Genomic DNA, 12,434 nt, shown 5'->3' on the forward strand with positions numbered 1-12,434 from the left:
TTTCGAAACTCACAGCTCAGTCCGTATTTTCCTTTTACACTGCAAACTTCTGTGCCCCGTGCCCATTAATTCAAATAAATTTTCTGCATCGTAATGTCATTCATTCGCTGCCGTATTCAATACTTCTCTTTACATTTAACCAGAGTATACGTAATTTGTTTCATATTTCTTAATTGAAAATTCTACCCGTATCAAATACATATTTGGTCTCACAGACTGAATCATCCATAAGCGTTTGTAATTTCGGAAATACTATTCCCACATTTACGATTAATCGCTTGATGTTACGTGGAAATTAGTGAATAATCGATACATCTTAAATAATATACAATCCATAAATTATCATGTAAACATCTTACATGCGTGTTTATTTATATAAGTGTTGCCATATTATTTTAACTGCACAATTTCTTATCACTTTGTCCTTGACAAGGCAACACACTTAAATTAGAAAAATTATGGTTGATATCGAGACACGTAACCTAAAAATGGCTTCCCTCTGACCCCATTCACAGATTCGATGGTCCGGAAATGGACTTTGCTACTCTCTCTCCCTTTTTTTTTTTGAGGTCCATTAAGCGAAAAGATAAAAGGGCTTGCATCTGTTCGCGTGGCCACAAGCGCAGAGACAGCCGGTCCGGTCGCCATGTGGACCCTCGTCCTTCTAGCCGTGACCTTCACACTTGCCGTTGCGTTCTATATCAAGACACACGGAAAGCCTAGGAACTTCCCACCAGGTTAGTCAACAAGAATACGCCTCTGTGTGAGGGGGAAACGAAGTACAGACCTCTGGAGGTAAATCTACGAAAGTTACCGACCAAAAGGGACGTTTCTGGACTGAACTGGCTCAGTGCCCTGTCTGATATCCATAAACAGCGACGTTTTTGCTTTATGTCTCAAAATGTTCACAGCAGTAGACCATGGTGGGCTAGACATGTAACTCAAATTTTGGGTAAATAAACTAGCATAGAATTTTGGCGGGACAATCTCTGTTAGACTGATAAGTAGAACGAAAGACAGCAGATTATTAAAATTAATCTAAGATAAATTAAATTATGGAAAACGTAAACCTGTCTAAATTAGTTAAGAATATAATTCAATGACGACGGCCGACAAAGGATGATACTATAGCTCAAGGGTTGTGCAAGAGATTAACAACTGCCCACAGTAAAAAACCAGTTTCTAACGACACATGTTACATCAGACCCTTTGTAAACACGGTAAAGAATGAAAGGTAAGAGATTTCTCGACTAGCTCTGCGATAGTTACAATTCAACGCCGGGAAATGTTGTCAAGTTGCCATTACAGCGTTGCCAATTCTGTTTGTGTTGCGACGTTGCACGATTCTGCTGTGACCTTGAAGCACACAATTTGCTGACTGATACTTTTGTTTGGTCACAACTGCTGCGAAGGTCCTTGTAATGTGTTTTAGGGCCAGTATGGTTGCCCATCGTGGGGAGCGCTCCTTACCTTAAACGGCTGTGTCGTAAGAAGGGGTACATGCACCTAGCCGTGGCCCACATGGCGGAACAGTACAATTCTCCCGTCGTAGGCTTGAAGCTGGGAAACGAACGGACCATCGTGGTGTTAACACATGAAGTGGTACATCAGGTTCACACTCAAGAGGAGTACGAAGGCCGACCCTACAACTTCTTCATCAAGCTCCGCTGCATGGGAGCTCGCAAAGGTGAGCTAAAACACGAAGACGGTCTAATGGAGTCAGTCCATACTGAAGTTGCGGTCCTATATTTGCTTATTATTAACTTAATGGTTACCAGAAACTTGCAGATACTCTCATATCGTTACAAGTTTCTTTCTGCCATCTTTCAACAAAGCAGCCAAGAAGACAGAACGTTGGATCTATTTTCCTTCTGGTGATGTTTGCATGAATTATATTGGTTTACAACTCATCCATCCTTTCCCACCGAGTTCTATAAATTTTTCCCTATACATTCTCAAAGTTTCAAATAGCCTTCATGTTTGTAATTGTCAGAATAACATTAGTACCACGTTTCGTGAAAATCCGTTACCTTGTTCAAAACTTATGAGGACAAAAACACACAGTTTCTTAACTTTAATTGATTTACTGTAATTATAACATGTGAAAATAATATTCACTTACTGGGGATACTGGGAACGACCCGTTCTTCAAGTTCCTGAGCATTGCGGGTCCCAACTCTTCATTGATTCGATCTATAGACATTTTGGTAGGACTCCTTGGACGAGGGATCGGCCCGTCGCAAGGAATCTACCTGTACGCAGGACAGCACAACACAGAAAAACATCCATGGCTTGAGTGGGATTCGAACCCACGGTCCCAGGGACCAAGCCTCAGACCGCGCGGTCACTGCGGACCCATAATATTCACTTAAACCTACTTTGTTGCTTGTTATGAAAATATGTTCCAGTCGTTTAAATGGGAGTATCATTTTACATGAAACGTTAAATGCGTATAAAGCTAGTAACAAACTGACAGAAAAATTACAGCATAAAAAATTAAATAAAAACTATGGAAATGGTATTTTGTTATAGACTGGGGTCTTCTGGGTTGTGTTCTTGTAGGTACAGACGGAGGACATACGTAGGTAAACACCAACAAGACTACAAGCCGTCACAATTTGCAAGACCACAATCCAAACTTTCTCCCGATGAGGCAATATAAGCATCGCAGGATGAAACGAGATAAGGTCTGCCCTATCGCAAGGGCATTTGGTCAGATTTCCTCTATTTTTAGAGACTTGGGGTCACATTCACACTTTATTATCGACTCGTTGACCGCCGGGTCATAACTGAAGATAATTTATTGAATGTTCATATGAGTTTATTAAATGCTACTAATTACTATTGCCCGAAGTTCGACTGTTATTTTGAATACTGTCCATCGTCTCGATCTGTCTCGTCATCAGGTGAGGATATGAAAGAGGGGTGCCTGTTCCGGTGGGTCCCTCAGGCAGAGCTTGGTATCATCCAGTCTCCGAAAGGTTGTGCGTCTTTGAACAGATAACCAAGACGATGGACAATGTTCGAAATAACAGTCCAGCCATGTAGCCGTGTAGAAGGCGTTAAGGTCATGTCTAATTCGTTTTACAGTCGGTGCTGGTACTGAGCGTCATACCTTCAACACAAACTGGTGACCCATTCTAGATGCGGTTTTGATGAAAATATCCGAAAGTCCCTGATGGAAATTGGGATACCCGTTTTATAGACCACCCTTGTTGATCCGAAATTTATGTTGTTCAGAAGTTCCATTTGCAGTAGTAGACTGAACATGAAGCAGACTTCAAAACGCCACAGGAAACGCAATACCAAACAGTGGTTAGGCCAACGTCAAACTGATTCCAGTAGCTGCCATAGTGGCCGTAACTCCCGCATGCGACAAGAATTCTGCAATTATTGAATAAAAGTAGTAACGTTACTTACTTGTGCTTTCCATTTCCAAAGCAATTTAATTACAAAACTTTCTGAAGACACCTCTGTTGTATCTCCTTTTTATTTTTAAAATCCCATAGCAGCAGTCTTTCACAGACCAAACACACACGTATTTCGCTTTCAGCCATCTTACATCTACGTAAAAATGTAGTTCACAATAAATACAATGAGTGGCGCATCTATAGGCTTACTCGTAACACTACGATTACGTCCGGTTTTAGCCGAAGATAAAAAATATTATTTCTTCCATTCACGTTTGTGGCGGGCAGAATGAGAGGATGAAATATCACTTTTATCTACTTCGTTATGTTATTTTTTTTAACTCCGTGTACTACAGACCGCCTAGCATAAATAACTTTGAAGAGCTAACTGATTTGTGGACCAATACTTCCCAGGAATAACTTTCACGGAAGGAGAGATATGGCACGAACAGCGTAGTTTCGTGGTGCGGCATCTCAAACAGGTGGGTTACGGCAAGCAGGTAATGGAGGACATGATAACGAAGGAGGTGTTAGATCTGCTGGAGACGCTGGGTAAGGAAGGGGATGGAGGTACACGCGAGATCAGCGTGGGACGCTACGTAACGCCCTGCGTGCTCAACGTTCTATGGGTGATGGTGAGCGGTACACGCTTCTCTTCATGGGACGACCCTCGCCTGCAGCAGCTTATGCAACTTATGAGTCAACGGGCCAAGGCCTTTGACATGTCTGGCGGCACTCTCAATCAGTTCCCATGGCTACGATTCTTCGCGCCAGATTGGAGTGGCTACAATATCATCACGCGCATCAACACCGGGCTCAAGGAGATGATTGTGGTAAGAACGAGCAACACGTTTATTGTTTACATTTTTCACAGAGTTTATTAAAACGATGCACGCAGAAGATTAATCTGCTATGTTGTTTCAAGCAATAACCCTTCGAAACACGAGAAAGTTGATGAAGATAAGATTTATAATACAGTTCCAACCTCAAATAAAACACAACCTGTCTCCATTACAAAGATAAATAAGTTATTGCAGTTCATTCTGAGAATTATAAGAAAATACAATCTGTAGGCAAAATGCTAGGTTACTGAATGTAAAAGTAGATAGTACATAACAATATTATTGTTAACATAGCACTTAAAAGTGATAAATAAGTACTCACCAAAAATGTTTGATAGCGTCAGTATAAAAGACGCAATTATTTCGGTATATCCAGTAAAAAATGTGAAACATAACAGATTGCAGTATGATTTCAATGTCTGAATGTTCCAACAGGGAACTATCAATGAACATTACAAGCGGTATGACCCAAATGTAACCAATGACCTCATCGATGCATACCTCCATGAAATGGAAGCAAGAAAGCACCTCGAAACTTCTAACTTCACTTGTAAGTGTTTTATTGCTATATTGATTTACACGTCCACTTTTACCTAACTTGTTTAATCTTATAGTTACTATTCTAATAGCAAAAATATGATAGCAGACTAAATTGATGAAATAACTTTCCAATTTTGTGAACTTTTCCAGAAATTCCTATCTCTCAGGTTCTACATATAACTAACTGTGAACATGGAGACGCAAGAAAAGTAAATTTCATATTCTTAGCTTCAAATTTCAAAATTCACACTACTACAACAAAGCAGCCTTTAACAGGATTATCAAAATTCCTAACATCATTAAGAAAAAAACACCAAAATGTCATCATCTCCAAATACCACAAATATGAGATTTGCAAAGACTTTCAGTTCATAAATTCATGACACAAGTCTAATAATATAAATAATCAATGCACAATAGCAACTGCTTCATCTGTTCTCCATAATATGAATGATTAAAATTAATTAAACAAGAATTTGACTACTTATGCCTATTAACACTAGTAAGTATTTTGGTCCAGAAATAAACACAGAGAAAACTAAGCAGCCTATGACTTTCCTGCCTCATCATCAGGATACAGGTGCAAAAGTATAATAACAGGTATTGGATCCCAGAACAAAAATAAATAAATAAAAATCACAGAATTTCAGTGTTAGGGAATAGTAACAAATCAAAGGATGGACGGTCAAACTCCACCAAAGAACTGACCGGGCAAAATCTGGACGAACTAAAGGAGGAAGTGAAAGACAGTGCAATGTGGAGAACCTGGGTTCATGAGGTCGCCATGAGCCGGAAACGACTCGATGGAACATAACGAGCAAATGATAATTACCTAAATATAGCATTTACAGCACAAGATCTGTATGGTAATAGGAAATTAGGCTTTATGAGTTCTACCCTTGTAGTCTTCAATTTAGGAACTTTTTGAAAGATGCATAATTTCCCGTTAATTCAAGTACAGTGAAATTAAAATCTAGTCACCGTATTATTAACATCATGTCAATGTGTGATTTGAATTGTCAAAGTAAATGCATCTTCTTTTCCTGTTTTCACGGAGTAAACCTCCTTTCCTGTTCCAAATCAGAAATAATTCCGATTCAGCGAATCATTAGGCGTTTGGTAGGATTGAAACATCCGTGGTGAAAGCGGACTGAAATTCATTTTTGAGTGGTCCAAGACCACAAGTCCATGTGAGAGGCACAAACTGAATGCTTCCAACCAAAAGCAAATCAGTATTACCATAACTAGTTTGTTGATCCACAGGTGATCAGCTGATTCAAATCTGCATGGACTTATTCATTGCTGGTGCCATTCCAATTGGCAACACTCTTGATTTTCTGGTACTCATGATGCTTCTTCACCCTGATGTACAGAAGAACGTTCAGGAAGAGATTGACGCTGTTGTGGGGAGGAACAGGTTGCCCCAGCTGAGTGACAAACCACAGTATGTCTCTAAGTTGGATGGACAACAGTCAGTATGTAACTGCACCTAACGTCCATCCTCCTAGTTAATCATTTCTTTATATCTAGATTTATAATTTATTTGCTCAGGCACTTTGTGCAGAGTAAAGATTAAAATAAATTATTTCAGTATAATCCCACAATGAAATATGTCACAATACCTTTCGGTCTAGCCTGGAAAATATTTTTTAGAACTTTCCTTTCACATTTTTCAATATTTTCGAAACGTTTCTTTCTAATTTTCGTTGACACAATCTGTTCAGCCTGCCATACCTAGAAGCAGTACTAATGGAGGTTCACCGGATGTACATTATCACACCAGTTACTGGACCCCGACGTGTTACGAAGGACACAATACTGTATGGATATGATATCCCCAAGGTAAGAAACTCTCTTACAGTGTTCTTTCTTGCGTATTATTTCCACCTTCTTTTGTTTAGTAAGATTTGAGGTTCTCATAGCAGAGAGTAGGAAGACGGCATTTGAGAGGACCTTGCTGGCATTGTCATTACCCTGATGATGGCAGCAGCAACAACCTCTGGAACTATATCTTCATTCCCCCTTACATCTTTATATTGATTATGGTATTTTCTTTTCTCTTCTCTCCATTCCGATTTGTTTTCATCGACTCACAGTTTCACTTTTGTAATGTGTCCTCCAGTGACATCTTGCGTACTGTAAACAGTACAATTATGTCCAGGCAAACGTTCGAAATCGAACTACATCCCGATAACTTTAACAGCGAAGATGGACTTCACCTGAGCCGGTCCTGGAAGCCTCTTATTCACACACTTCGAGGACTCCCGAGAGCGAGCAAGAGTGCGCCGCCAGAACCAACCAGACCACTAATATGGCCCCCTTTTCAGGGCCCTGATCCATCCAACCAAACTCAACCTTTCTCTCTCTACTTTCTCGCCCACGTGCTACCATTGGTCCAATCCCATGCCTGCTCCCATTGGCTCGGGGCAGGCTACACCTTTCACTTTCCGGCCTATAAACCTAGCACCTCACACCCTATTGGCATATTCATCACCCTGATGACGGAGACAGTATGACCTCTGAAACGTTGGTTAACATCAACCAGACTACACAGCGCAACAACCCAGAAGACGGAAATCTTCATCTAATAAACCCTTCAGCTTACCATTTAAATTCAATACCTTCTGATACATTAAATTTGAGGAATACTTTCTATCACGCAGTTCGAAATCTCTTGCCTCATCATATTCTGTTTACCTCTTTGTTTTGTATGGGTATGAATCCTGACCTCTCATATTAAGGGAAGAACACACATTAAGGGTGTTTGAGAAAAGATTCTTAGAAGAATATCTGGTCCCAAGAGGGATTAATTGTCAAGCTCAAGAAAACTGTATAAAATATTATCAGGATCAACAAATCCCAGAGGATGAGATGGACAGGGCATATAGCATGCATGGATAAATTGTGGTTTAGAAGCCTGAAGGGAATAGGCCACTCACAAGACTTAGGTGTAGATAGGAGGACAATATTAAAATGGATCTTAAGGAAATAAGGTGAGGGGGTGTGTACATGATTAATTTTACTCAGAACATGGATAGGTACAGGTTCTACTGGCCATAATAATGAACCTTGAGGTTCCAAGACATGTGGAGAATTACTTGACTAGCTGAGCAACTGTCATCTTTTCAAGGTCTCTATTCTATTGAGTTAGTTGTGTGAAGCTACCAGACCATTTAATTGCTATGTTTCTATTAGGCACAACAGAAAACACTTCAATTCTAGACCTGCTATGATAAAGCACGTGGTTGGTGAAATGTAAGTAATATGTGAGATCTGTGCAGCATTAAAACGAATATTGTTTCAACAGGACACGACGGTACTTATCAATCTATGGTCTGTGCACAGAGACCAGAAACACTGGGGAGATCCTGATGTGTTCCGACCTGAGAGATTCATCAACGAGCATGGAGAACTCATTAAGGATGACTGGTTACTAAACTTCGGTGTTGGTAAGCTCAGAAAGACGAAAAGAGGTGCTGTTTGAGGTAACTCAATTATACCAACAGCAATGCCATCAATTTATATGACAACTCCAGTTGACACTTCCTAGAAGATAACAAGATATTTAAATTAACTCTGACCACAGACACCTCACGCTAATTTCAACCGTGATGTATTTCCAATGGGATGCATCACCTTTATAGTAGGACTTAGCAAGAAATAACTGTAACGTAAGAAACTGCAATGGGAAATGATGTCTTCTTCATCTCTAAAGTTGATGGTATATGCTTAGATAAGTTTCAACTTCCGAGTCAGACATCTCTTATTAAAGTTACAAATAGAATGAAGAACAGACAGTTTTTTTCCAAATACTTCCATAATTATTAACCTTTATCATATGGGTGGTGGGAATTTAAACCCCTGAGCTATGTGACGGCTGGCCAGACTTTAACAACTGCGTTTAATGCTGTTCTACTGCAATTTGATTGTGTACATAGCGATAGAGGATTGATAAAGGTCAATGGGCAGTGTTCTGGATAATCTATGATGATGACTGAATATTCTCACTCTAGATTGTGATTTATTATAACAAGGCTTTAAAATGCATTCTTTCTTTCAAACTATTTAATTCTGAATTATTTTCACATTTCCAAGCTTAAAGCTATGGTACCATTCTAACACATGAATGTAAGTAGGATTTGAGGTTTTCACAGCAATGAGTCTGAAGATGGCTGTCTTCTGGGTTGTGTCATGTAGTCTGGCAGAAGTTTATGGACGTCTCAGAGCTCCTTGCTGCCTCCATCATCAGGGCAATAATGGAGGCAGCAAGGACCTCTGAAACGTTGGTAAACTTCTACTAGACTACACGGCGCTACAACCCAGAAGACAGCCATCTACACATAAATGTAACATTCTAATGTCCTAATTTCAGGTAAAAGACGCTGCCTTGGAGAGGTACTGGCTAGAAATTGTGTATTTCTATTTTCTGCTGGAATCCTTCAACACTATGAACTAGTGTCTGTTCCTGGTAAAACATTGCCCTCCTCCACACCGATACCGGGCATCACACTGTCACCACCACCATATGATATCCTGCTGAAACCACGATTCCAAGAGGATGTAAAATCTTAACAGCACTCATCAAGATCAGGACAAGTATCTTGTAAGGATGTGCGAATGCCCAAATTTTCTTCAACTCAAAACACAACTTTATCTTGAATAAAATTAATAATATTGGAAAGATGCACTTTGGAATAAACAAAGTTTCAAAGATCTTTATGTCAGACAGTGCTTAAGATTGCAAAGGATTTTTCTTCCAGACCAGATCTGGTGGCCACCCCCAGCCTCCTATTCAATGGGTATCACGGCTCCTTTCCCCAGGAGTAAAACGTAGCAGGGGTGTGACGTTGACCACTCACCCCATCTGGTGCCAAGGCCAAGAATGGGTAGTCTCCCTCAAATGTGCCTCCATGGCATGCACTGGGACAGCTTTACTTTACCACTTAAGATTATTTCCAAAAAGATGTATGTGCCCCCCCCCCCACCCCCAGTCTCTTCACATTCATGCCTTTTTCTAGTCCCCGTCATTCACACAGTATACCCACTATCATTCAAGAATAGTCTTGTTGGGTAAAACCAACTGATAACCAACAAACAAAAGTAGTCAATATACTATATAATTTCATGTCAACTACTGTATACTAATAATTTATTAAAAAATAAAATATTTTGATCAATGTCTGTCTTCCTACGATATTTCCCTATTGAATGAAATCAAACATTCCATGTCCAAGCATCACTAAAGTCACAGTGAAATACTGAAGGTAAGAATTTTATTTGCTGTACGTGACCCACGTAACTTAACCACAGTCGCCAGATAACTTTTTGATACGGTTCATCGAGCCCAGCCTCAGGAGCATTTGGCCCAAGCCCAAATTTCTTCAGATATGTTGCCAATGCCCCACTGAAGCCCAAACTCTCTATATTCCAAGCCAAACAAAACCCATTCTATGTACAATTTTCTTTAAGTATCGTATAATTAATATATGTTTCTTTTAATTCTTAAATTGTCCCGCGCCGTAGCCGCGCGGTCTGAGGCATCATGCTTTGGACCGGCGATACGAAATGCGCGCTGGTTCGAGTCTCGGGGGAGAAGAAATTTTCTCACGAGCTTTCGACCAGTGTATGGGACCGGTGCAAACTCAGCATCGTGAGGAAATTGGGGAGCTACAATGAGTAGCGTAATCCGGTCATGAAAACTAGCAATGGCCGGGGGTTTGTCGTGCTGACCACACGTCACCCTATATCTGGTTGGATGATTGTTCACCTCCGCTTAGGCATGTGAACATGAGGCCAGCAGTCAAGCTAGTCGGCTTTGGCTCTCTGGAGCTGTTACGCCACGGATTTTAATTCTTAAATTACAGTAATCTATGAATGAATTATTCAGTGACACTGTAAAACATCTGAGGTTATTTTGATATTTGAAGAACCATATAAAGACACTAAATGCCAAGTTTGTAAGGTGTTTTATCTCAAACTATTTCTGGGAGGGGACGACTAAGAAAATCTTTAAGAAGCTCAAGTCACTGGGATTTGTTTCAGAGCCCAACTGTGTCACGAGCATCGAATAAGTACAAATCTGAGAAATCCTGAAATGTTCTATATAACGTATGATTCCTATCATTTCAATCGTTCCAAAACCTGGTCAGGACCCAAACATTATCTGCGACCCTAGGCCTGGCCCTTGAGCCGAGTCAGACAAAGCCCAGGCAAATGGAGACCTCTAGCAACGACTACTGACAGAAGCATGTAGCTGCTGAAGGCAGAAGAATAATCTCCGTATTTCCTAGTACTGCTATATCTGAGATAGGATTCCTGTCTCAGAAATGTTTTAAGTTATTATGTATTTACAGACTGTCCATGTCATTAACAAATAATAACAATCAGTCCAACTTCTACAATTTGTTTCCTCTTTTAGACTTACCGACTCATATTCTTGGAATAAGTCTTGCATAGAAAGGTCTAGGAGACAGTGTGACACCATCATAACCATCTGGTGATGGGGCAGGAAAACCCGGGGGCACAGAGATGGTGAAGTTGTGCAGCAGCGTTGAGAAGAACAGGAAAAGACTTGACCTAGCCAGGGTTTCTCCAAGACATCGTCTTTTACCTGTAATAAACACAACACGGTACTCAAATGATCTCAGGCCCCACCTATAAAAAAAGTTCCGTTACAAATCTTGTCACTTACCAAATCCAAAAGGCATAAACCAGTCATTCTGCATGATGCCACCTTGGTCGTCCAGGAACCGCTCTGGTCTGAACACTTCAGGGTCTCCCCAGTGATTGCGATCCATATGCAGACTCCAAATGCTGACCAACACAGTAGCACCCTGGTAATTACAGAGAGTCAAATGAGCAAACCACAAGGCACGTGGTAAACGGCAAGATTATGATAATGAAAGGGGGTTTAAACAAACGGCAGAAATGCGCTCTTAATATCTCGATACAATGGGTGAGACATGTCAAGATGACGACAAATTAATTCAGAGTTCCCTTGTGCTCGGTTAATAAAGGCTTGCGTCAAACATTTCTTATTTACTTAAATGCTTCTTAGGAAGCACAAAATAATCTTTGCTTTGCTGAGGAATGTAAAGCTTCTGACAATGGGGACTGATTATATTAAGTGCTCTGTTTGTCTTCTTATCTCTTTCACACTTTTATATTTTCTTTGTGTGACATGCAAATTATGACAGATCATAAACCAAGCCTGTACGAAGTAGGTTCTCCCCTTGCATAAGAGGGAGATAGATGAAATGGTAATAACACTAAAATCTGACATCTTAGGCTCCGATGACAATGTTGGGATTATTCTGAACCCAAACATGAGTGTGGCTTGCGTGAACCTGAACCAATTTCAGTAATTTCTAGTGGTAAATGAATAAAAAGCAAAAGGACACATGGAAAAAGCGAATTATTTGACCTTCTGATTAAAAATGGCCCACTGACAATTTTATTGTGAAAGGAAAGAAATACTCTGGCTGTGTTATTGGCCCTTTAAATAACGACGCTCCTCAAAGGGTTAATTATGCTCTTTTAACTGCAAACATCGTAAGACAAGAATATGATCATAAATGGTGAGCAGATATGGATCTGGAAGGTGAATTCATGGCCTTTTTAAAGACATTATCACAGTATTTGC

General features: G+C 40.2%; 2 protein-coding genes across 5 annotated transcripts in view; one reads left to right on the forward strand and one right to left on the reverse strand.

The window, feature by feature from the left end:
• LOC110840507 (methyl farnesoate epoxidase) overlaps nucleotides 1-12,434 on the reverse strand; it is a 48,510-nt gene that overhangs the window by 25,470 nt on the left and 10,606 nt on the right. The window contains exons 7-10 of one of the 3 annotated variants that reach the window (XM_087361386.1): nucleotides 11,484-11,625; nucleotides 11,217-11,402; nucleotides 3,116-3,384; nucleotides 1,471-1,692 (exon numbers count right to left, since the gene is read on the reverse strand). In XM_087361386.1, the coding sequence (XP_087217512.1) occupies nucleotides 11,221-11,402; nucleotides 11,484-11,625 (324 nt within the window). In that variant the 3' untranslated portion in view covers nucleotides 1,471-1,692; nucleotides 3,116-3,384; nucleotides 11,217-11,220. The remainder of the gene's footprint in view (nucleotides 1-1,470; nucleotides 1,693-3,115; nucleotides 3,385-11,216; nucleotides 11,403-11,483; nucleotides 11,626-12,434) is intronic. The other 2 variants (XM_022085583.2, XM_087361395.1) reach the window with 2 other exon arrangements.
• On the forward strand, nucleotides 597-9,969 carry LOC110840505 (methyl farnesoate epoxidase). Of its 2 annotated transcripts, XM_087361372.1 has the most exons (9): nucleotides 597-737; nucleotides 1,433-1,687; nucleotides 3,825-4,243; nucleotides 4,688-4,802; nucleotides 6,056-6,236; nucleotides 6,517-6,634; nucleotides 8,100-8,241; nucleotides 9,165-9,395; nucleotides 9,553-9,969. In XM_087361372.1, exons 1-8 carry the CDS (start codon nucleotides 647-649, stop codon nucleotides 9,362-9,364), a joined length of 1,521 nt encoding a protein of 506 aa, XP_087217498.1. In that variant the 5' UTR covers nucleotides 597-646; the 3' UTR covers nucleotides 9,365-9,395; nucleotides 9,553-9,969. The 2 variants fall into 2 exon arrangements, with proteins under 2 accessions (XP_087217498.1, XP_021941273.2); XM_022085581.2 differs by having other exon boundaries at nucleotides 9,165-9,969.

The sequence above is a fragment of the Zootermopsis nevadensis genome, unplaced genomic scaffold (assembly GCF_977971745.1).
Source record: "Zootermopsis nevadensis isolate Lab colony 2312 unplaced genomic scaffold, Znev_1.0 Znev_ptg000003l, whole genome shotgun sequence".
In the NCBI taxonomy this organism is placed as follows: domain Eukaryota; kingdom Metazoa; phylum Arthropoda; class Insecta; order Blattodea; family Termopsidae; genus Zootermopsis; species Zootermopsis nevadensis.

What these genes read in the sequence shown, in the direction of transcription:
- LOC110840505 (XM_022085581.2), top strand. Translation starts at nt 647, where the DNA reads ATGTGGACCCTCGTCCTTCTAGCCGTGACCTTCACACTTGCCGTTGCG. An exon ending in CAGCTGAGTGACAAACCACA is followed by an intron (nt 6,237 to 6,516) that starts GTATGTCTCTAA and finishes CAATCTGTTCAG; the next exon opens with CCTGCCATACCTAGAAGCAG. An exon ending in GTTACTAAACTTCGGTGTTG is followed by an intron (nt 8,242 to 9,164) that starts GTAAGCTCAGAA and finishes TCCTAATTTCAG; the next exon opens with GTAAAAGACGCTGCCTTGGA.